At 48.9% G+C, this 21,537-nt stretch overlaps 10 protein-coding genes across 10 annotated transcripts; 5 read left to right on the plus strand and 5 right to left on the minus strand.

Moving 5' to 3' along the window:
• Window positions 1–418: 418 nt before the first annotated feature.
• On the minus strand, window positions 419–2,166 carry ASPBRDRAFT_201316 (uncharacterized protein; the record flags this gene model as incomplete). Its single annotated transcript, XM_067621535.1, has 2 exons — window positions 419–1,977; window positions 2,031–2,166. 2 exons carry the CDS (start codon window positions 2,164–2,166, stop codon window positions 419–421), a joined length of 1,695 nt encoding a protein of 564 aa, XP_067473311.1.
• Window positions 2,167–5,627: 3,461 nt separating this feature from the next.
• Window positions 5,628–6,572, plus strand: ASPBRDRAFT_138862 (uncharacterized protein; the record flags this gene model as incomplete). Its single annotated transcript, XM_067619035.1, has 2 exons — window positions 5,628–6,028; window positions 6,131–6,572. The coding sequence occupies 2 exons, from the start codon at window positions 5,628–5,630 to the stop codon at window positions 6,570–6,572; spliced, it is 843 nt and encodes a 280-aa protein (XP_067473312.1).
• A 1,731-nt stretch (window positions 6,573–8,303) lies between these two features.
• Window positions 8,304–9,201, plus strand: ASPBRDRAFT_201318 (alpha/beta hydrolase; the record flags this gene model as incomplete). The annotated part of the gene is made up of 2 exons (XM_067621536.1): window positions 8,304–8,789; window positions 8,854–9,201. 2 exons carry the CDS (start codon window positions 8,304–8,306, stop codon window positions 9,199–9,201), a joined length of 834 nt encoding a protein of 277 aa, XP_067473313.1.
• A 1,944-nt stretch (window positions 9,202–11,145) lies between these two features.
• Window positions 11,146–12,224, minus strand: ASPBRDRAFT_49261 (SRPBCC domain-containing protein). Its single transcript, XM_067626293.1, has 2 exons — window positions 11,986–12,224; window positions 11,146–11,921 (listed from the first exon to the last, which is right to left on the minus strand). The coding sequence occupies exons 1-2, from the start codon at window positions 12,040–12,042 to the stop codon at window positions 11,505–11,507; spliced, it is 474 nt and encodes a 157-aa protein (XP_067473314.1). The 5' UTR covers window positions 12,043–12,224; the 3' UTR covers window positions 11,146–11,504.
• Window positions 12,225–13,074: 850 nt separating this feature from the next.
• Window positions 13,075–14,026, minus strand: ASPBRDRAFT_49262 (uncharacterized protein). The gene is made up of 2 exons (XM_067626294.1): window positions 13,745–14,026; window positions 13,075–13,661 (listed from the first exon to the last, which is right to left on the minus strand). Exons 1-2 carry the CDS (start codon window positions 13,763–13,765, stop codon window positions 13,380–13,382), a joined length of 303 nt encoding a protein of 100 aa, XP_067473315.1. The 5' UTR covers window positions 13,766–14,026; the 3' UTR covers window positions 13,075–13,379.
• A 451-nt stretch (window positions 14,027–14,477) lies between these two features.
• ASPBRDRAFT_35452 (uncharacterized protein) lies at window positions 14,478–14,792 on the minus strand (the record flags this gene model as incomplete). The annotated part of the gene is made up of 1 exon (XM_067623349.1): window positions 14,478–14,792. The coding sequence occupies one exon, from the start codon at window positions 14,790–14,792 to the stop codon at window positions 14,478–14,480; it is 315 nt and encodes a 104-aa protein (XP_067473316.1).
• A 1,367-nt stretch (window positions 14,793–16,159) lies between these two features.
• Window positions 16,160–16,940, plus strand: ASPBRDRAFT_49264 (uncharacterized protein). Its single transcript, XM_067626295.1, has 2 exons — window positions 16,160–16,676; window positions 16,867–16,940. Exons 1-2 carry the CDS (start codon window positions 16,521–16,523, stop codon window positions 16,933–16,935), a joined length of 225 nt encoding a protein of 74 aa, XP_067473317.1. The 5' UTR covers window positions 16,160–16,520; the 3' UTR covers window positions 16,936–16,940.
• A 117-nt stretch (window positions 16,941–17,057) lies between these two features.
• ASPBRDRAFT_138767 (uncharacterized protein) lies at window positions 17,058–17,817 on the plus strand (the record flags this gene model as incomplete). The annotated part of the gene is made up of 2 exons (XM_067619023.1): window positions 17,058–17,311; window positions 17,376–17,817. The coding sequence occupies 2 exons, from the start codon at window positions 17,058–17,060 to the stop codon at window positions 17,815–17,817; spliced, it is 696 nt and encodes a 231-aa protein (XP_067473318.1).
• A 1,073-nt stretch (window positions 17,818–18,890) lies between these two features.
• Window positions 18,891–19,271, plus strand: ASPBRDRAFT_138815 (EthD domain-containing protein; the record flags this gene model as incomplete). Its single annotated transcript, XM_067619027.1, has 1 exon — window positions 18,891–19,271. The coding sequence occupies one exon, from the start codon at window positions 18,891–18,893 to the stop codon at window positions 19,269–19,271; it is 381 nt and encodes a 126-aa protein (XP_067473319.1).
• Window positions 19,272–20,059: 788 nt separating this feature from the next.
• Window positions 20,060–21,505, minus strand: ASPBRDRAFT_138801 (uncharacterized protein; the record flags this gene model as incomplete). Its single annotated transcript, XM_067619026.1, has 1 exon — window positions 20,060–21,505. The coding sequence occupies one exon, from the start codon at window positions 21,503–21,505 to the stop codon at window positions 20,060–20,062; it is 1,446 nt and encodes a 481-aa protein (XP_067473320.1).
• Window positions 21,506–21,537: the final 32 nt, after the last annotated feature.

A 21,537-nucleotide genomic window follows, 5' to 3' on the forward strand; every position in this document is an offset into this window, starting at 1 on the left:
TGCTGGCTATTACTGGTAATCTTCTTTTGGCAGGGATCGCCAAGAGTCATAGAGATACTACAAACCAGGTGATTGGCCAGGGAACAGCCTAGCTTGATGTATAGGTCAATATATACTATGTGAGGAGGTATCCATACCTTCTCAGAACTCGACGAATTGAATCCCATCACACGCAACTGAATTTGCCAGCTATGAATTGAATATATCAAAAATCATCAGCATAGTTGCTTAAAGGCTCTGTGCTAATTTGCTAGAACTAAAGATTATAATGCTGTGTGGATAGATATCTACGGCATCCAGGCAGTCAACATCATTTCTATATAGAGACACTTAGATACTTTCACAAGGAAATCCACCCATCGAAGCCCTTAGTGGGCCTCACAGGGTATAGTATTTATAACTAGAGACACCATCCACATCAATCCTTTTTACCCTCTTCCACTGGCTCATCCTCCGCCGGCTCATACTGAACGCACACATCAACCATGATTGCTTTTCGGTCTCTGCCAATCACTGGCATCCAGTTGTATTCGATGCTCTTGACAAGATACGGAAACCATTTCAGTGGAACAATCGTCCCAGTCTCCATGTTTTCAAAGTCGAATGACATCCTAGGCCTAGTGGAGTCAGATTCCCACCTGACGAAAGGCCCCGCCACAATCCTCGTGCGTTCATCAAGCCGATATTTACGCAAACAATTCGCACGAATCGCCGTCGAAACATGTAGACAGGTTCTCCAGGTATCATAGTCCACAAAATCAAGGATTCGGTCGTACAGTTCCGGCGGCAGAGTACCTTCCGACTTGGACGCTGCCCGGCGATTCGCGGCCACTTCGAAGAAGTTCACCATCGCCGCGAGCCCGGGAAAATTGCTTCCCAGTTTGTCGATTGTCCCCGTGCAGTTCGAGCTCAGCACGCGCTCACCGTACCGCCGTCGAATCTTCATGCCAGGCTTCGCTTCTGGTCGCTTGCGAGGATGTGTGCTCATACAATACTCCTCATGCAGATATGAGAATCGAAGGGCGTGACTGATTTCAACAAACGGTACTCCATCCTTGTCCGAAGTGACTTCTGCAAAACACACTCTGAACAGAGAGAGGATGGCGATCTGAAAGTTGGCACGGCCCTGCTGCAGACCCCAATGAACGGCCTTGTCGATCGCCGCCCCATCAACCACCAGCGTAAGGCTGATAAGCACGTCCTCAAACCAGTATATTGTCTCGGCGGGTGACACCCCGGGAGGCTCTCCTGGTTTGTGGGACAGGGAGCCAAATTCCATCAACGGAGCGCGATCACCAGCCCACTTTCTGTTGACCCATCCAGGGGACTCGGGCATGTGTTCGTAAATGCAGATCCATGATGGACATCGTCGAGGGTTGCAATCGAAGACCGGGAAAGAATGGAACGTGGTCTGACCGGATGTGATTGAGATAAGAGCGAAGATCAGCTCACGGAAGGGGAACGAGTCCGGGCTCCACTCTCTTCCAAAGTTCATGATCTCATCTTTGTATTGAAGAACGGCATTGGCCGCGAGATGCGTGAGAAATGCCTTTCGCGCCTGCGTGATATCTGTCTTTGCATCTACCATGTCACAGTCAAATTCGACAGTCATGTCACGGGCTGGTAACTCCAAATCCAGAGAGGCCAAGTGCTCTTCCGGGCACATCTGGAGGGAGATTGTGGGCTTCCACAGATAGATGCTTTTTTTAATGGCGCGCCGCCATAGATCGTCCTCACGCGGGATATTATCCAGCTTCCAATGGATGCCATAATCCATGGTGAGAACTTCATGGTCGAGGTTGATTACGTAGACGTACTCGGCACCATAGCAATTCAGCCGTGGTATCTCAGAGGGAAGCGCCTCGAACTCGTCAAACTGCGAATAGTCGATTGGGACATCTTCGTGGACGGTGTGGATGAGGATGTCAAGGGCCCTTTGCTTCTTGGCATACTTGTCTCGCATGGACTGGAGCCACTCTGCAGATTGTTAGTCCCGATTAAAAAAACAGTGATTATTGTCTATCACGCACCTTGATATTCGTTGTGGTCTGTGGGGATTCCTGCGACAATTTTGGCACCTAGGCCCTTATAGTAGCTGTCATAAGCGTGGAAACGAATGTAGTATCGACTATTGAAGCGTACTACTTCCAGCCCTCGAGTTCCCATGTCGAAATTAGGAAGGGCGAACCGGGGCTTGATGAAGGAAGAGGCAACCAAGAGGAGAGCCTGTGGTGGAAGATTAGTTCGGGACGGGCAGTGTGTCGCTTGGCTGGCCTTGTGGATAGCAGCAGTGAAGAACCAATCCAGGTTTAAAGAGGAGGCATTGGTTGATTATATGGTGACTCAGGAGCTATTATTTCCCCTGGAGGTGGTGAGTGCCGGTGATGTTGTTAGTTTATGCGGATGACTGAATGATTACGATCTCTTGGCCTTCTCAGCACCCTTGCTCTGTGCAACATTATTTCGGCTCCTCCGCAGTAACTTTTGATACGATAAATTTAGTAGGAGTTTTAGGCAATCACTCTTGTTAGTGACTCGGCTGCCTAATTGCTGAGTGCTAACAGGTGTCGGCAAAGGCCTGTTTTAGAGGACCTTGGTTGCTACATATATGGCGAGCGCTTAGGTTAAAGCCGTGCGATCTATATTAAAGTTAGTTTATACATTCGCAACGAGCGTTATAGTTACTGAAAGAATCTTCCTTTCAGTGGGTTACTTGTTTGGATGATTGGAATAAAATAGTAAAGATTTCGATCAGGTAATGTGGTCCTTGCAAGAGAGTCGCATAATATTGGCTCTGCAAGCCTGAACCCACCCATATCAGGTTCGATAAACAGCTATTTGGGACCACATGCTCTCAATGATCAGTCTTCCAATGATTGCCTTGATGATCGCCCGCAGAAGTAAGTCTATTGTGAAATCTGAATTTGTTGAGAGACTCCGAGTGATTGATCAATCAATATAGACCGAATGTCTCTGATAGGATATGGTCGCGATGCCTTTTTATTGGTTAACCGAAAGGAGAGAGCCGCAGTCTACAGCGAAAAGAAATGGTATTAGCAGCATCATCAATCCTCCCACCCGGTAGTATTCCCTATGCGACAGACCTCGCAGTAGAAGGAAAACCCAGCCACAGCGAAGCGTTACTTGCACTGATCAGGATATCATCAGGCCGGGAGCTTTCCACTCTCAGGATTGAGTATGACATTGGATACGACGGCGATTATAAGCAATCATGTAGAATATCATCGTTTCAGTTACCTGCACGATTCGGTTCTTTTTGATTGCCACGTTTGATTTCGAGAGTGGCGCTCTGATAATCATCTTTGTAGTCTACCATGTCCCTTTCCCAGAATATGATTTTTCTCCTCCCTTCCTCCTGGTACTGTGTCTATTAGACTGGTCTCGCTTGTTGATCTAAACCCCTCCGGTGCTGCTCCACTGATTCCAGCACACTATAGTTTATGCCGTGATTGTCCTGCATTTACCTACTAGCTTCGGACACCCTTAAACCAGCACTTCCCGGTTGTCACAGCAGAATGGGCCTCGTATAATCTGGAAGCAAGCATGGCTTTTGAATGTGGCAGGAATTCGATGTACTGACTGGACTATGAGTTTGAAAAAGATAGGCTGTCTTCCTGGTTTTCGGTCATAAGTATGGTCGCATTTCTAGTGATTAACGGGCGACATAGTAATTAGACCACCAGCAGTAGATCATTGCGCACATGCAAGCCGCATAATTGAAGCAAATACAAAATTCCCTGTCGATTCGTTGAAGGGGTCCCTTAGGTATCATTTCACGTACGTGCCTTGAAAGCTCTTTGCCTGAGGACGTATATTATAGAATAGATGACAGAATGATATTTCGAGTCACGGCACCCGATGACTATGTAAGAGCGAGGTGTCCTTGCGAATGAATAATCATCTCATCGCCGCGGGTTGGCATGCCTGCTGGTCACAGGGGGCTGTTCGCCTACCGCACCCGAGAATTGTGACTGAGGGGCAATGGATCCCCTCTCTTCAAGTCCAGCAATGGGACTAATGTATGTCTTATCACATAACCCTTCTATTCTTAGGCCATCTGCCATTACCACACTGCACGGGTATCCTAGGAAGGAAAAAGGCCGCACATACGGTTTGGCGTAGTGGGGTTGTCCAAGCCCAGCCACCTGCGCGGGCCCATCAACAAGCCTCTAGGCGCCTGCCTCCAGCCGTCCCGTCACCGTGATTGGCATACATGTCGACTATCCCTCAGATGTTCTGACAAATCGCACGCACAAACCCAGCTTGGGCGAAAGTCTGTGCCGATGCTAAATGTTCCTTTATGGCCAATATGCTACTCGTACTTCGCAGCAACATGTAATCCTGATCACAGTACTGACAAAACCCAAACGGTTGATGCTGGCGGGCGGACTTCATTCGGTGGGTAAGTACTCCGCTTGTCCATATATCTCTTTGACATTCTATTATATAATTGGGAGACCACCTCCGTCCAGCCACAAGATTCTCCTGTCATGCAGCAATAGCACCAGCTCTGCGGGGGAAACCCCGCTCGCGATGCAAATTCTGCTAGCGGTGGCAACACTAGAAATGCAGTGTCGGAATCAGCTTTACGACCTGCAGCCCTAACAGCAAACGAACGAAAGGAAGGTAAGCTGAAGGATCAACTAGCTGTTACTGTTCAAATCGCGGCAGCTGACACTCAGCTCGCATAGTTAGACTGGTATACCTTCAATTGGTCCGGGAATTCTCTGCAGATCAACTGTTGTCTACGGAAAAAAGTTAAGCATCTTGTAGTATTGTCCGTAGTGCCGCAGCTGAACCCCTCACTGCGCCCATCCTGATATCCACTCGATACCAAACGGTGTTCAAGTAGCCTGCCTTGGGTACATTAGCCTTGATTGATCGACCAGCACTATGCACTGTCGGTCACCAGTGACTGGTCAACCCCTCTACGAATTCGTGTGATGGAGTCAAAACCAACGCTTGATATCCCTGTTAAGGCTTGTTACAAGGGACAGCCCCGTCCCAACTACTAGGACTTCTGCGAGTCTCAACCCAGTCCAGCATCACGCACCAAGTTATAGTGCGGGTTCATCCAAGCATGGTGGCTCCAGTGATCTGCGTCAGGGCAAGGCATTTATTTAAAAGCCCGTTCCAACATGTTTTATTCCTTTCCTTGGTGCCATGCGTGTCTGTGCATCAAGGCAATATAATATCTGATTGCGTGTACATCCATCATGGAGTCTGCTCATCGTGAAGAAGGCATTAAGCTTATTGTTGTTTCCATTATATTATGGACCCTGAGTTCCATCGCTGTCCTACTGCGAGCAATTGCCATTCGAATTCGCAAAGCTAACTGGAAGAGCCATGACTACTTAATCGCCTTGGCACTGGTATGCTACCTTTCTTCTATTCCACACCTTTTACAAACGAGATCCTACCTCATCATTGTGGTTGTGATAACTAACCCATCGTCTTTGCAGTTCGGACTTACTGGCTTTGTGATAGACGTTCTTGTTGGTATGTCAATTCTCCGATAATGTTCAACTTACTGCTCGTCATGCTTGGACTAATGTAGACTAGGCTTTCTAGCAGGGGCATACGGCCGGAATATAACCAGCGTCCCCATGGATAAGCTGACGATCTCCCTGAAAGTATTATTCTCATCGCAATGGTTTTTCTGTCTAGCTGTCGCGGCATTTCGTCTGGCCACCCTGTGTCTGTACCTGGACCTATTCCGGGGCAACTGGTTCCGCTGGTGCACCATCGCTACAATGGCGCTTGTTACGCTCTATTGGGTCGCATCGGTATTGACAATTGCTCTACTCTGTCGGCCTATCCACGCCAACTGGGACCTCACCGTCAGTAGGACATGTGGAGATATTACCAAGGTGGAATTCGCCTCGGGGAGTTTCAACCTCGCGGTTGACCTGCTGATTGTGTCGCTGCCCATGCCGATTGTGTGGGGTCTGAATATGCCCAAGGAGAAGAAAGTCAGTGTTACTGCGGCCTTTCTACTGGGTTTGATGTAAGCACTACTGCCTATCTTTCAGCACGGGCAACACCGTCTTTTCGCCCTTCTTCATTTCCGCCATTGGCGTATTGGACAGACATCTAACTCCAAATATAGCACGGCAGGTGTGAACATCGAACGCCTCATCCAAACCAAAACATGCGACGGGACCAATGTAACCTATTGCGCACTGGATGCGTCGATCCTGTGTATGGCCGAAATCACCTGCGGCATTCTGGTGTCCTGTGCACCCACACTTGGGCCGATCTTCTTCCGATCCCGCGTCCAGGTCGTCAAGCCTGCTGTCATGGCTCGGCGAGGACTCCGAACCTTCGGGTCCATTGGACGATCCTTGTCACGCCGAAAACAGCGTGCCAATACGGTCGCCTTGCTCGGCTCACTGGACGATGAGTTCGAAAGGGTTGATGATGGCGCTTCTCCCCCGGAGATGACACATCTTCCTGCCCCAGGAATTTCTTACTTGTCGAACCCGAGTCAGGTTACGGTGCAGAACAGTTTGTCGGGCATGGAAGGCGTCTCTGTGGAACGGCTAGTCTAGTCGGGTTATGGTTGTTTTATTGAGATATTGAGCCGAACATATGCCTGCTCGCTTATGGCGCTCAAAATGGGGTTCTGATATGGTGTCCCTACATGCTTATTCATATATGTCTACCAGAACTAGTTGTTCTGCTGAAGAAATGACGACAACACGTCCGCAGTGGGATGTGACAATGACTGAGATGTGATCATGGCTATATATGCAAGATTAATGCAATGACGAAATGATGGAAAGAGCCAGATTTTGAAGAGCTAGGACACCATTGTGCGCCCGTAATGGGACTGCCATCGCACTGTTGTTAATTACCATCTGCTGACCAGAGTAAGATCCATCTCAGACGAGAAGCATCCATTTATGATAGACGGGCCACCAAATCCAAGTGAGAAAATAAATAACGGCGTTTGGTGTGAGAGACTACCGTAGTGGGAGAGGCTGGGATATCCCCTCCAAACACATCGTAGTTATCTTCCAACACAAAATGCTTATCTAACGAGCCCACCTTTTCGGATGTGCGTCGCCTAAATCTTCCGTCGGTTATGCCCACCCCAACGCCCTAAAATCTGACATTGACAGGCATTAATCTAAGGCCCAATCAAGAGACCCACCTTGTTGTTGCCGCCGTCCGATTCGTTTCAAGGCTGTGCCGTTGGCGAAGATGCACTTACTGCACCTTCAGCACACCCTGATCTTGTCTCTGGACCGAGGGAATTATGTGATAGTTGCATGTGAGCTCATTCAAGGTGATGCGCACATCAGAGCCTCAGTTGCCTCATGTATATACCCGCAGAGCAATTTAGTTCTCGTCCACCAAGAACAGGATATGCATCAGGATCATCCATCCGATCACAGGAACGGTACGGTTCCTTCGACGGGTGGCTGATGGCCCCCCCACCAGACAGACACTTGGCCCATGCGGTCCTTTCGATGGGAGCAACTGCTCTCCGCTTCACAGTTCCCCACCCCCAACAGTCTGGCATACAACAATCATATACCAGGTACTCCATACGGAGTATCTACCTACCTAATTGCCGCAGAACGTGCGAGCTGCCCTAAGAACCGCGGAAGAGGAGGGGTGCTCCTTCGAATCGCGGCTGGGTAACTGGAATCGGCCGACTGCCCGTCTAACGTTGGTACTACGTACTGGATCCAAAGAATGACCAACCTGGCGCGGCTGTTGCTGTTGGGGTAGTGGGACGAATGCAGCTGCGCCAATATGGTGTGGACCGTGGTGTACCTTTCTCCTACGTGGTCGGGACAGCGAGAGCCCGCCCTCAAAGACACGCATATCATTCGTCGGCGGACGCCATTTGGACTCCACAAATGGTTTAGAAACTTGGGTCTGACCCTACAAACCGCCTAATCAATTCTAGTAACCCGCATCTAACCATTACTAAACAACATTGGCCATTTTTTATGGTTTGTTTTAATTGTACAGTGATAAGTAAATTGCCTTTCACTACCTAGTCAGTTCTATAGATTCTGACTTATCCCTAGTTAGGAAGTTGTGGAGTCCGTTCCACTATAGCTAGAGTGAATGAGTTCTGTCCAAATGTCATAGGTGAATCTGTATATGGGGGTCAAAACATCCGCCATTTTAGTGCTTACATTTGTTTCTTTGTTACTCCTTTGGCTATATATAGGATTAAGAACGCCCAGATAGTCTGTCTGTCACTCTCATTCTGATTTCATTTCGCACATTCCAGCATTCCTCCTTCCTGCACTCCGATGACAATGGCCACCAATGTTGCAGTCGTCATTTGTACAGGCTCCTATCAGACGCCCGCCCCGTATGAGCCCTTCAGGCAGTGCCTTGAATCGAGGGGATTCGAGGCTTACTGCCCTCAACGCCCAACATGCGATCTCAGCCAACTTAACGTCGGGGATGTTAACCACCCAGACTTTGACTTAGGTCCTCCAGAGAAGGGCTATCCCACTGACATGGACGACGTGGAGGTCATCAACCAGCTTCTCGAAAGGCTCATAGTCCAAGAAGGCAAGGATGTCATCATGCTAGGCCATTCATCCGGTAGTGTCATTGCCTCTCAGGCCGCTGTCCCCGACCTACAATATAAGTCTCGCCAAGCAAAGGGTCAGCGGGGTGGTGTGATTGGAATTTTCTTTGAAAATGCCTTTGTAATACCTGTCGGGGAATCCGTCCATACCTTTTTCCAACCCAAAGAGGGACCAATTGTCACGCCGCCTTATATGCGTTTCCATGTGAGTTGTTTCCCGCACTAGCCCTTTACGTATGGCAGCCATATACTGACGATTCTGCGCTCAGAAACATGGAGCTGCTGGCTTAGGAACCGCCGTTGACGCCCATCGGTTCTTCTTCAGCGATCTGCCGCCGGATGAAGCAGCCAAATGGGCTGCAACGTTGACCGCATCGCCCGTCAACACGGGGGTATTGACCCATAATGTTTACTCGGCCTTGCCCTGTGCGTTCCTCATATCGGATAACGATACCACACTACTCCCGCAGTACCAGGAAGGGATGATTGCATTGCAAGCCCAGAGGGGAATCACGTTTACTGTCTACCATGTGCCTACTGGTCACTGTCCGCACCTGAGCTGGACGGAGCAATTGGTGGACAAAGTTGAGGAGTTCGCTAAGCAGTGTCGTGCTTGACTGGTGATTTTTCATACATGACACGAGTGTAAGGTCATATCAAGACCGCTTAACCTGCATGTGCAGCGTCTATTGAATTATTTCTACTTTGGGAATGAATAAAAACATGTGACGCATCTTGGGAGATATTGACCTTTTATTTCGTACTTACACCTAAGAGACATTGGCCCATGACCCCAATTTGCGAAAGACCTGCGCTCATCTGAGTACGTTTTCACTAGAGTGGGTACAACTATACTGCCCAGTATCTCGATGACGAATAAATCAAATTGGTGATCACCTGATCTATCGAGCGTTTGCTATGCTTGTCCATACTGTCCAGGAAGTATCACCTGGAGATCCTTACGGAGACCTATTGTCAGAACCTGCTCCTAGTGCTTATTAGGGGTGAATCCCCGAGTCATGTGTATTCAAGCTAACTGTTCGGCCAACTGGTAAACGACTAGAATTTCGAGTCAACAGACTCAGAACGCGCATCATTCATAAGCTTGCAGTAAATATAAAATCATGAGAGTTCGGGATCATGACACCTATAGATGTATAGCAGGGAGAATCACATGTCAGAGGGTATCCATATATTTTCAGACACGCTTACGTGTAAAAAAAGGGGAAATGAGCAAAACATACAAGGAAACATCCAAGAGAATGGGCAAAAGAACGTGGAAAAAGGAAGATGTAAGTCCCACGGGGACCCTCGTGGGATCGCCCGCGAGGCATCTACAAAGGAATAGCTACGGACGTTCTAATTGGTCAGTAGGCGGTGGGAATAGCTTCATTTTCTAAATCACAGGATTTCCCCGGTACGTCCGATTACGTGTTAAATTACATGGATCCCCTATATAGTTAGCGAACTCGCAGTCGGACGGCCTGGTTTGCCGCAGGCCTTCTGAAACAAGCTCATATCTCACTCTCATAAGCCTGTTCTTCCCCTCTTCCCGTCTCTTCGTCTTCAACACCTAGTGGTACCTTCAGCGTACTCTCATCTGGGTCCTATGCTAACTCTATCTTCTATCTTTTTCTATTTTTTCTTACTAGATATCCCGTCCCGTGGTTACTCTTTATATTAAATTTGAATCAAGAAGTTTACCCGCTCTTCCTATACTTTGTTTAGATATTTTGATTATAGGACCGGAAAAGGGCCAGTCAATCTTCAATCCGTGAATTATATAGAATATAAGATCATATAATATAATATATACTACGCCAAATCTTTCACCTTCTCAATTCATTTATATGTTATATAAAAGTCTCTATTAACGATACAGTTTGTCGCACCTAATTTAAAGGCATTGGGGAACGGCGGACGGGCTGCTGCTACGCAAAGCTTTCTACCCGGTAATGGTATATGCTTCACCAAGGCTATGCAAAATCCAATTAATCCACGCGGTCACTGGTAAGAATCGCTACATGCCTTGCCTCGACAGGGAAAAAAAAATTAAGTCGGTTACATCTTCAATTGTGAAGTGGGAGACCTGGCTGAGAAGCACAATGTGGTGCAGTCAGTAGAACCCCGTTCAAGGATGCGGAGCCGGTGCACCTGGAGAGGGGATGTTGTTTTCTTGGCTCTTGTCATGATACACTTGGTTGGCTGCGTAGAGAATGCAGGGGATGCTTAGTATGATTACTGATTGCGAGGCGACAAGGGTTCTGGCTAGATTACGGTCGACGAGAAAAAAAGTCGAACGGCAAGGAGAGACGACAAATCCAGAAATAGTGAAATTCTGAAGAGGGATAACAAAGAGGAAAAAATAGTGCAAGAAGTGACACAGACAGGGAGGTGAGAGTGTGGGTGTCTATGTGTGGGAGGGACTGCAGGGGCTGCTATCACCCACCGTAACTTTGCTCCGATTCCCCGGTGACACCATGATCACCTTTGCAACAAACAAGGTCCGTCAGGTAAGACGGCAACGAAATTTAAGGCAAAATCCATCAGCGGTCATGCAGGTGATTTAGTAGGTCTTCCATGTCGGATTTGTGAACACTAGGGAGCAACCAACGATTGCAACCTTGGTGCTCCTTACATGCGGCGGAATGGAGAACAATAGATGGGATACAATAAAGTACAGCCGGGGTAGTGGTGCCTATTGACATAGAATGGTGCAGAGACCATTCCCCATATCTGTCCGCGGAGTAATTCCTACTGAGTAGACTAGGAAGGGGTACGGAGTAGGCTGTAGTACCCTTCATCATCCACTCTGTAAGACTTGCATATTCCCGTTCCCTAACTCCCGCTTCGAATAATCCTATGCCTACTGCGCAAATGGCAAGCATCCAGCGTCGATGTAGTCAGACTAGGCGCGTAACTACTGCGCGAAATATACATCCTGGCCCGAATTCTGTCCCTTCTCGATATGGCGCTTCAAGTCCCCGTTGAAGTTGTTGAAGCCAGCCACCAATTTACGCCGACCAAACAACCACAATGCTCCGCCTAAAAGACCTCCCAATTCCTCCCACTGCACAAACCGGGTCTTTGTGCCATCTGTGTCGAGCGGCTCGAACTGGAAACTGTGGAGGCCGTCGAACACCCAATTCCAAATGATATACTCCCGCCAGCTGAACACGCTTGCGGTGTTGACCTCCACGATGGTGGGAAACGGGATGTTGTGGACTGTACATATCAATGGATCGCCTGGCTTAGCGGGGCCATCATCGTGGTTGCGGAGATGGATAGATTGGAAGAAGCTCGTATGATACGTCGGCAAGGTTGCAAAATTTAGGAACTAGCTTGGAATCGAGATCAGTACAGAGCAAAGCATTGTCGTGGGAGGCAGAAAAATCACTCACGGCTTGTCGTACGGCGGATGACGCAGCATCAATGATAATCTCCGTGAAAATCATCATCTGATGTGCTCTCACTATGCCAATGCAATGTTACCAGAGCTTAATGGATGGATGGGCTTCAATATCATGAGTTGCTAGAGTTGTGAGAACGAGAAAGCCTCGGGTTACTGACCCACTATTATAAGCACAGAGCAGAATATTTGTGATCCTATGCCGCTTTCCTTAGTCGGGTTTCGGGAGGACTAAGTTGAATAGACACTATGATTAGAAGGACTTCAGCTCTCCTGATGTGACAAAGTGCGCCCCTCTGCCGCACAGAACAGGAGCAGGGGTCTATCACGTAGTGACCTACTAGAGATGGTGGGACATTGTCCCCCAAAGCATCAAACTGAGAGCGCCCCGTTCCTTCTTGCGGTGAGTGGATGGCTATGCTTGCCCCAAGATGACCTGCACCCCCTCATTGTGGCTAGCTACGAGTGCAGTGTCACTGATATCCTTATGTAGACAGCCCTGGTGTAGCTAGGTAATCGCAGTTGCATTCATTGGTAAGCAAATCATGGCTAGTCTAAGGGACTCCCGCTACCGCTCCTCCTTCATCGGCCCACTCCATATGCAGGTTCAATCAACCGGACACGAACACAATCCAGACCGTCCTACAAGACTGCAGGTACAGGTCGACCTTCGGCTGCAAGGTATCTACACTCCGAAGCAAGTGGCATGATGTAGATGATGGAAATCCAGCAGTTCCAAAGCAAGAAGGTCCTACGGTCGTTCTGCTCAGTGCACATTGCTAGGACCCGGTACGCGACAATGCAGGCAAGGCCCAGACTAAACGCAAACATCTCCGCTTTTAGGCCCCAGAAAAGCGGAGATGCCACTCCCTAGAACAGTATAGGCATAGCTACAGCCTATTATACAGGTATATCTCCGACCACTAACAGCAGGGTCCTGCGGCCACGGATAGAATCCCCCTTTTGATTATATAAGTCTTGTAGATGTATAGTGCTGAAGACGATACTGGCAATTATAAGAAGCTATTGATCAAGCCGGGGACTGGCCTTGACATTAGCAAGGGGGTTCTAGAGAAATAGAGAAAATGGTTTCTATAAGGCAACTTCTAGTATACTAGAAAGAAAGTATATATATCCCAGGGCATTAATACTTTTCTGAACTATGGGGTTCTTATCTGTATTACTGAGATTATTATACCAAACGTCTAGAGTAAGAAGGAGTAATGACTGGCATCTTTTAAGGCCCCCACATACTTGGCCATAAATCTGAATAAGAATGAGAAAAAACCCTATCAACCGTAGGGCTTGAATAGGTGTGATATGCTTTTAGGGCATTGGTTGCTAGGGCTTGTTGATAGAATCTTCTGCAATAGCGGATAGAGTATGCTAATTGTTGATTGAGAAGGAAATAAAGATAAGCAGGATCCAGAGGAGAGTTGAAAAGGTGCGCCGGATGAGTAGAGGTAGAGTAATAGAGACGCCACCGTTCAGACTGTAGGCGGTGGTGGTAAGAGAGTTAACCACACTGAATACCGTGCTGGGAATGACAATGGTTTTGAAGTCACTGTAGGTGAAGAGAAAGATGGTATGGAGGTAATAGGTGACACATTGGAGAAGCCGTAGAGTGGTCTCAAAAGGGTAGGATTGCTTCGCCGCACTGCTAGGCTCCTGAAGGATCGATGTTAGCAATCGCCGCCGCTGAATGTGACAAGTTCTCCAACGGCTCGTACCCTGGGTAGGAGTATACATACAAAGCTGGAGGTGTTTGCCATGATTGCACAATCAAGACCAGTACATTGAATTCTGGATGAACAAGCAATGAAAAAATATGCTCTCAGGCATAATCCCTTTCCCAATGACTGCCTTGATGAACGCCCCCAAGAGGCAAGTCTGTTGTGAGATCTCGAGTTGATGCGAGTGTCTAAAGCGATAGGCAAATGAATATGGACAGAATGTCTTTGATGAGATATGGTCGCGAATTTTTGTTGGTAAACCGAAAGATGAATGCCGCACTCCACAGTGAAAAGAAATGGAATTAGCAACATCATCTATGCTCCCATCCGGAAGCATTCTTTATGGGACAGACCTCAGGGTAAGGGAAAGCCCAACCACAGCAGAGCGTTACGTGCAGTGATGAGGATAACATCAGACCAGGAGCCTTCCAATAAGAAGTGAACAAAACATTGAATACAACGGGGATCATAAGCAGTCATTTTGACAATCGTCTTTTCAGTTACCTGCACTATGTGGTTCCCGTTGATCGCCACTTCAGATTTCTGAGAGTGACGCTCAGATAGTGTGCAGAGCAAAAGATACTGCAACAGGATAGATAGTAAATAATGTACTATCCTATCTTCAGTATTCGCATGATGGAGGGTAAAGGCATAGTTTACCTAGATATCCATAGTATCGTTCACGAATGTATCCAACACCACGCACATTATCAGCAAGAGGGCACCTTTACCCACTGACGTTGTAGGTAAGTTAATTGCAGCATATAGGAACGGTTTGAGGAAGATCTTTCTTGAGGAATGATGAAGGTTTGTCGCCACGATGCTGAGATGCACTGGGACAACCTTTATTTGTCTTGCTCTCAGCCAAGGCTCTAGCATAATGTAGGTTTGTGAACTTGGAGGTGGGTGCAGCCAACGAGCGCATGACCATGCGAGTCTGGGGGTTGACCTCTGCTGTCATGCGCAAAGCGGGTAGTAAAAGCTGCGTCAACAAGGTTGGACCCAGCGTAGTTGTGCGAAGTTGGATTTTATATCCGTCAGTGGTGACATCTTCCGGAGGCGTCATGATTCCAGCATTATTGATGAGTATGTCTAGGCGGGACTCTTGACGAAGGAAGTCTACGGCAGCTCGTTTAATGCTCTCAAAAGATGACAGGTCGAGATGCAGGATCTGATATTGGTCCTCCTAATTGAGCTAGTCAATGGCTTGCCCAGCTTTGGCTCGGGATCGAGCAGCGAGATAGATGCGAGCTGGGTCGTGCTTGCTGAGCTGGCGGATGGTTCTAATATACCTGCGGGCTATCCCCTTCAACACCAATCGAAAACCTTCTCGCTATTTATGCCGCCGTTCTTCCCAGTCCCATCCAGGAATACCAAACTTGAGATTCTTTAAAACCGTGCCATTAAGACCGTCATATCATAATTGGTTGAGAAACCGTCGTCTGGCCGCAAGGGAAGGTCTCGACCCACTTTTAGGATCCATCGAAGATTCAATGCATTTATTGGCTATAAATGCATCATCCACGGTCCACCGGCTTTTGCGGTCCACTACTACCGGAGGACCGGTTGATCTCAACAAAGGTGACGGTTTTTCCATCTCCAAGATACTTTCAGGCGAGGAATATGTGGGTACTAGTATACAGACAGCTATAATTGCTATGTGCTCAGAGGGTTTGAGGAAGGATTCAGGGAACCCGGGCAAAACACAAACTTGAGCTACTAATAAGCTGACATATATCTATAAATAGCACGAGATAGTAGAGTCGGTCCCTACATATGGGTCATAGCCGTGCGTTGCTACCAGTCCTGGTTTCTAGATCACTCGTAAGATTTTGGCCCCCACGAGATCTGGCACCTCGCTTACTGCAACTAGCCCAGTTAGTTCCTTTTACACCCCGAAAACAAGTGTCATGAAGTCCCGGCCAGGGGTTTCAGAAGCGGGACACAGGTGCCAGGGTCGCATCAGGTTATCCCCTTCCCCTCTTTCACCACCACCACCACCTTGGTGGCGGCGGCGGCGGCAGCGAATAAAGAGGCCATACGCCGGCATAGCCTATCAAAACCAGGGTTTGAAGTGTGTTTGCTCAAATCAAGCCATACGTACCAAGGCACTAGAGGCCCGGTAGGTCAGAGGCTGAAGGTGGAGGGCAGTGGAGGAGGGCGTCAGCCGGCAAGGTCGGCCGAATGGATTTAGTTACAGCCTTGCGGACAAACGCGAGATGAGCACACAGAAACCCGGAAGAAATGCTTAGCTCCCCCGGCGTGAGCAAATCATGGAGCGAATGCTGTTAGTACTTTGGCGCCGTCCAGGCGGTCCTGTACAGAGTAATACAGAGTAATACGGGGTGTGTCAGGTATCGTACTATGTATCATTGACCCACCCTTGCAGGTACTGCGGGTCCTCCCGGTTTCGGCCCGTCGTCGGACTGTCATCTTTACTTGATCCACATCGGCGGAACTACTTCGCAGTTACATCCATCCATCCATCCATTCAACAATGTCACGCAGTCCAGGAAACAGCCTTTCGTCAAAGGCTTTGCTGATGTGGGGTAAGAGCAACGTTTCAGTATCGTCCGCGTATGGCTTGTTACGTCCGGCCCCCCTCAGACCAGGGTATCTGCGACTTCCGAGTATGCCAGAAGGGGAGGGCTGTGCCTTTGCAAAGATGATACTGGTAGGAGTCTACGATATGGACAGTTACTTAAGGGGACTTGTCTGGGCAGTTGTAGTTGTTCCTGTTTGCATATCATCTTTCTCGTTTCGAAGCAGCCTTCTCCTCTGATTCCTATCCAAGATGACGCCCGCCGACCGCAGACAAGGCATCAAGCTAATTGCTACAACAACCGTCTTCTTGGTACTCAGCAGCACAGCCGTATTGTTACGGGCAATCGCAATCCGCATCCGCAAGACCACCTGGAAGAACCATGACTATCTCACAGCTCTAGCGCTGGTATGTTGCTCTAGGTCCCGGTCCTCCTTCACCCGCCAGCCCCCGTCCTCTCCGGCTGAGTAGGGCTGTCAAACGTTAACCAACGCCCGTAGGTTTCTCTTGCCTGCTATGCAGTCACTGCACTGGTTGGTGAGAGAATGACCTGAATATTCCTCGTCTTGTTGGTCATCCACTAACCCATTGCTTGCAGGGGTTATGGCCGGGGGATATGGTTGGAATATCACAACCGTTCCCATGGACAAACTGGTCGTTTCGTTGAAGGCGCTCTTCGCCTCGGAATGGTTTTTTGTTGTGGCCGATGCTGCCTTTCGCCTGGCCATTCTCTGTCTCTATTTGGAGATCTTCCGGGGTAATGTGTTCCGCTGGTGTACCATTGTTACAATGGTGATCGTCACACTTTATTGTATTGCCTCCATGTTGATAATCGCTCTACTCTGCCGACCAATCAACGCCAACTGGAATGTCACGATCAAGAAAACATGTGGCGATGTGGCCAAGGCGGAGTATGCCTCAGGAGGGTTCAATTTCACGGTTGACCTGCTGATTGTGTCCCTGCCCATGCCCATTGTCTGGACTCTGCAAATGCCCAAGGAGAAAAAGGTCAGTGTCATCGGTGCCTTTCTCTTGGGGTTAGTGTAAGTCTCCTCTTCATTCTCTCTTTATGCTACTGATCCCTTACACGACGTGACACATCGATAGAACGGCGGGTGTCAACATCGAACGAATCATCCAATTTAGGACCTGTGACCAGGCGAATAATACTTATTGCATCCTGGATGCCTCCATCCTCATCATGGCTGAGATTACCTGTGGAATCCTGGTTTCCTGCGCACCAACGTTGGGGCCTATTTTTTTTCGAGCGCGTGCCCATACCTACAAGCCGGCGGCCAGCGTTCGGCGGGGCCTGCGCACTTTCGGGTCCTCCGGGAGATCTTGGCCCCGGCGCAAGCCGCAGATTGACACCTTGCTGCATTCGATGGACGACGATTTCAATCAGTCAAAGGGAGGGGCCCGCGTCGAGACCCATCAGATGACCAATATCATCTGCCCGGGGGCCTCGCACCACACGAATCCGGGCGAGATTCGGGTCCAAAGTCAGTTGTCCGTCTGGGAAAGTGTCACTCCGGACCAGAGGGTGTAGTACAATGACCTAGGATAGTCTCCCTGTACCGCATAGTGTCCTTCTCAATTTTGCAGCCATACCAACCTATCATACGAGCTTTTACCAGGCCATCGAAATCCCTCGCCAAGCCCGGTGACCGACTCGTTTGTACCATCGACAACATCCCTTATCCGGCAATCGTCGAGGTCAACACCGCAGGCGAGTTCACCTGGAGGGGATATTTTCTTTGGAACTGGATCTTCAACGGTCTACACAGTTTCAAGTTCGAGGCCCTTGGCGAGGACGGTAGTAGAACTCGGTTCGTGCAATGTGAAGAGCTGGGGGGTCTCTTGGCGGGGGCGTTGTCGCTCGTTGGTCGGCAGCGAATGCTGGCCGGGTTTTCCAGGTTCAATGAGGACTTCAAGCGGCATATCGAGCGGGCATATGGTCCAAGACAGCATGCACGCCCGGCACAGTAGACATGCACCAGCTGTTCATTAGTCAGATTTGACCCACTGCTAGGCTGGCAGTAAGCCATAGCACTAGCAGCTCAGGAGGGGGTGGAAGGACCCATGGATCAGGCGGGAAGGCTGACGGGAGGCTGATATGGTAGAAACGTAGAGATTCAGGTTGGATTAGGGGGTGATGATGCTGGACCGGCTCGGAACTCATGTTCCTTGAAGTGGTGTATCAAGTATGTAACAAGAGGTATTGCCGACTGTATTACTTTGTTAGTACACAGCGACAAGACACTTTGTATTTATGAACTACTACCTACTTGACTAGTGACCTGTTCAGTTATGGCACCAACGAGTAGTTCATGCATTAGTGCTTATCCTCACGGTCCGCAATCGCACCAAGCATGATATTGAGGTTACACCTTCGGTGGATCCACCCTCCCTCAGTGGATCTTCCTCATTCTTCCCCTCTGTTCCTCTGTCACGGCTGTGTTGCACGGCTTTGCAGGCGATGTGCAGTAAAGACAGACAAACACACACATGCATAAATAGTAACAATGTGAGACATGATGATGCAAGAATACCTAGACCCAAGCAAACACTCTGCATTTCCTCTTCCTTCCCTGTCTTCTCCGTTCGAGTCTGACCCTCATCATGCCTGTCCGTTTAATCATCTTAGCCCACCGCAAATCATCCATCACGCCGGACTCCTTCCGTGAGCGCTATGAGTCCCACGTTCAACTGATCAAACGCCTCACAACCGACGCATTTCCTCTTGCACACCGACGCAGCTACCTGGCTCATGACCCCGGTACTAACGCTACCGTGTCACTCGGCCGGACCCCCGACTTCGAATTTGAATTTGATGCGACAGCTGAATTGACTTTTGCGGATCAGGCGGCCTTACAAGCATTTCGGGCCAAACTTTCCCGCCCCGAAGTAGCATCTCAGGTCAGAGCGGATGAAGAGACCTTTCTGGATCGGGAGAAGTTGAGAGTAGCCTTGCTGGAAGATGTTGTAGTAACAACCTGTTAAGGCATACTTTCCCCGCAGAAGAGAGGGTATAGCTGCCCCTCATGACCACTGAGCTTCCATGCAGCCCCTGTAGTTCCAATGTTGCTATTTTTTTGTCTGCGACATCTTGTGTTCATTGGTTCATTCGATGAGGGGAACAACCCCTGGGTTTGAAATTTTTTCTTACTTTTATTCCTATCCTTCTACTTCTCCTATATCCGTTTAAGTTGTGTTGCGGTAGTGAGATGCTGGCCGTTGGACGGAAGTGGATCTTCGACTCTCTTACTGTCTCTATGAGAGAGCTGCATTTACTTGTTATTGCATTGTTTCCTCAATTGATATTTCCCGGGATGGATGTCTGTACCCAGACCCATATGACCCAACACAAGGATGGAGCAACCCCATGGAACATTTAGGAATTGTGCCAGAAAACGCTGACACCTCCCGGGGGGAGGGGGGGGTCCGGGGGCTGCAGCTTATGGGGCTGTGTTCTTGTCAGAGTCAACAAGAAGCGGCCGGTTGATGTTCGATATTCGACTTCGATGACTGCCAATCAGTACTACGTTTATTCCGCGTGAGGCTCATCCTTCGTCACCTTTAACTGCAATTCTACTTTTGAATGAAACACACTACTACCACCCCCCGAACCTCGGAGTATTACTTTGTCTCACGAGGAGCAATACTCCGCACAGGTTCCGGTGCGTTGTACAAGTTGTAGTTACTCAAGGGATATTCCACTCTCCCTCTCATGACAACGCTACTGGATTTCTTCTCCTTCGCAGTTCCGTAAACTCCGCCAAATCTCGAGACTAGTAACCGTTCTCTGGTTTTCCTCTCCTCCTCTTTAGTACCTGGCGATATTCCTCAGTGTACTCGTCTGGGTCCCATGCCAAGACTCGATATTCCATCTCCCCAAGCTTCTTCGTCACCAAACGTTCCATCTCCTCTCTTTGGGTTTCATCCAAGAGGTGTACTCGCTCTTTCCATGCTTCACTTGCATCGTCGGTCATCGTAGGTCCGTAAAAGCGGCGGTCAATCTTCTGCCAGTAAATCGCATCAAACGCGAAACTATGCAATATAGCATACACCACCCAGAACTCTCCGCTCTCCCAACTCCTTTGCATTTCATCCGAAAGTCTGGTTTCTCTGTGCAGCTCATCCTTATCTTCGCACTCTCGCATTGCCGCGAGAAATGTCTTAAGACGGCGATCAAAGACTCGGGTCCAGTCCGCAATGCCATTAGACCACTGATCGGGCTTCTCAATAAGAAGCCACCATGGAGGAGCGTAAGAGAACTCTACCGGTGCTGCATAGGTAAACTCCCAGTCTACGACCCCAGCCACACGCATGTGCTCATCAAGTAGTACATTGGCCGGACGGAGATCATCACACCAGAGCCTAAATGGCCCATACTCGTTACGTGGGGGCAACAGTTTCCTTTCCCTGGCAAGCTTGTAGAACAGTTGTCTTGCGATGAACTTTCGGCGACAGTCGTCAGCAGACTGCACTGCATCGTTTCTCTGCTGGACTAAATGCTGGATGTTGAGCTGTGCGAGCGCTTCGATGTACGAGGATGTAGTCTTGAAAGTGGCATCAAGAGGTAGAAGCTTTGATCGAGGTAGCGTCCCCAAACGCACAAGCTCATTCATATTCATCGATAGCGGTCGAGTGACCACCTCCCATGTAAAGTCATCTACCTGTACAAGAGACCCTATCAGGGGGAACTTCGGTCGAGAAAGCTCCAGCAAGGTCTTTGCTAGTTCGACGTAAAAAGCTTTGAGAAGATCCTCATCAATATTTGGATCAAGAATGCCCCGTACGTCAACTGGACAGCCCGGTATGTTTAGAGCATCGTACATGCTCGTTGTGTGCTCAATATGGCTCATCAAAATGAAGGGACTTAGGTGAAGTGGACTCTGCTTTCGCGATCCCGAGTGGATGACGAATGGAACCGGGATGGACGTCTGATCTGCAATGTATCGCATGACAGCAACTTCATTCTTGGTCTTTTCCTCCGGAAATAGTACAGTTCCAGGTTGCGCGAATCGATTATTAGTAGCACTGTATGTGTATTTCATCTGTAGTACGATGTTGAAGAAGCCTTTTCCCAGGATAGTAAACTCAGGGTCATCGCCAGAATCGTGTTTCAGGATGAATTCGGCAATCGGCCTCTTCACGTCGATATCAAGGAATTGCCGCACCCAATTGTCTGAAATGTCGTCGGACTGCTCCCATGCCACGTCGTCATAACACATCTGGGGCTGCATAGCTGTAGAAGCAAGCGGCG

Source organism: Aspergillus brasiliensis, assembly GCF_001889945.1.
Source record: "Aspergillus brasiliensis CBS 101740 unplaced genomic scaffold ASPBRscaffold_24, whole genome shotgun sequence".
NCBI classification, from domain to species: domain Eukaryota; kingdom Fungi; phylum Ascomycota; class Eurotiomycetes; order Eurotiales; family Aspergillaceae; genus Aspergillus; species Aspergillus brasiliensis.

Coding starts and splice junctions, on each gene's coding strand:
- ASPBRDRAFT_49264 (XM_067626295.1), top strand. CDS start 16,521: ATGACGCCCGCCGACCGCAGACAAGGCATCAAGCTAATTGCTACAACA. Junction 16,677..16,866: donor ATCTCACAGCTCTAGCGCTG/GTATGTTGCTCT, acceptor CATTGCTTGCAG/GGGTTATGGCCGGGGGATAT.
- ASPBRDRAFT_49262 (XM_067626294.1), bottom strand. CDS start 13,765: ATGGCAAACACCTCCAGCTTT. Junction 13,662..13,744: donor TGGCAAACACCTCCAGCTTT/GTATGTATACTC, acceptor TCGATCCTTCAG/GAGCCTAGCAGTGCGGCGAA.
- ASPBRDRAFT_49261 (XM_067626293.1), bottom strand. CDS start 12,042: ATGATGATTTTCACGGAGATTATCATTGATGCTGCGTCATCCGCCGTA. Junction 11,922..11,985: donor CATCCGCCGTACGACAAGCC/GTGAGTGATTTT, acceptor ATTCCAAGCTAG/TTCCTAAATTTTGCAACCTT.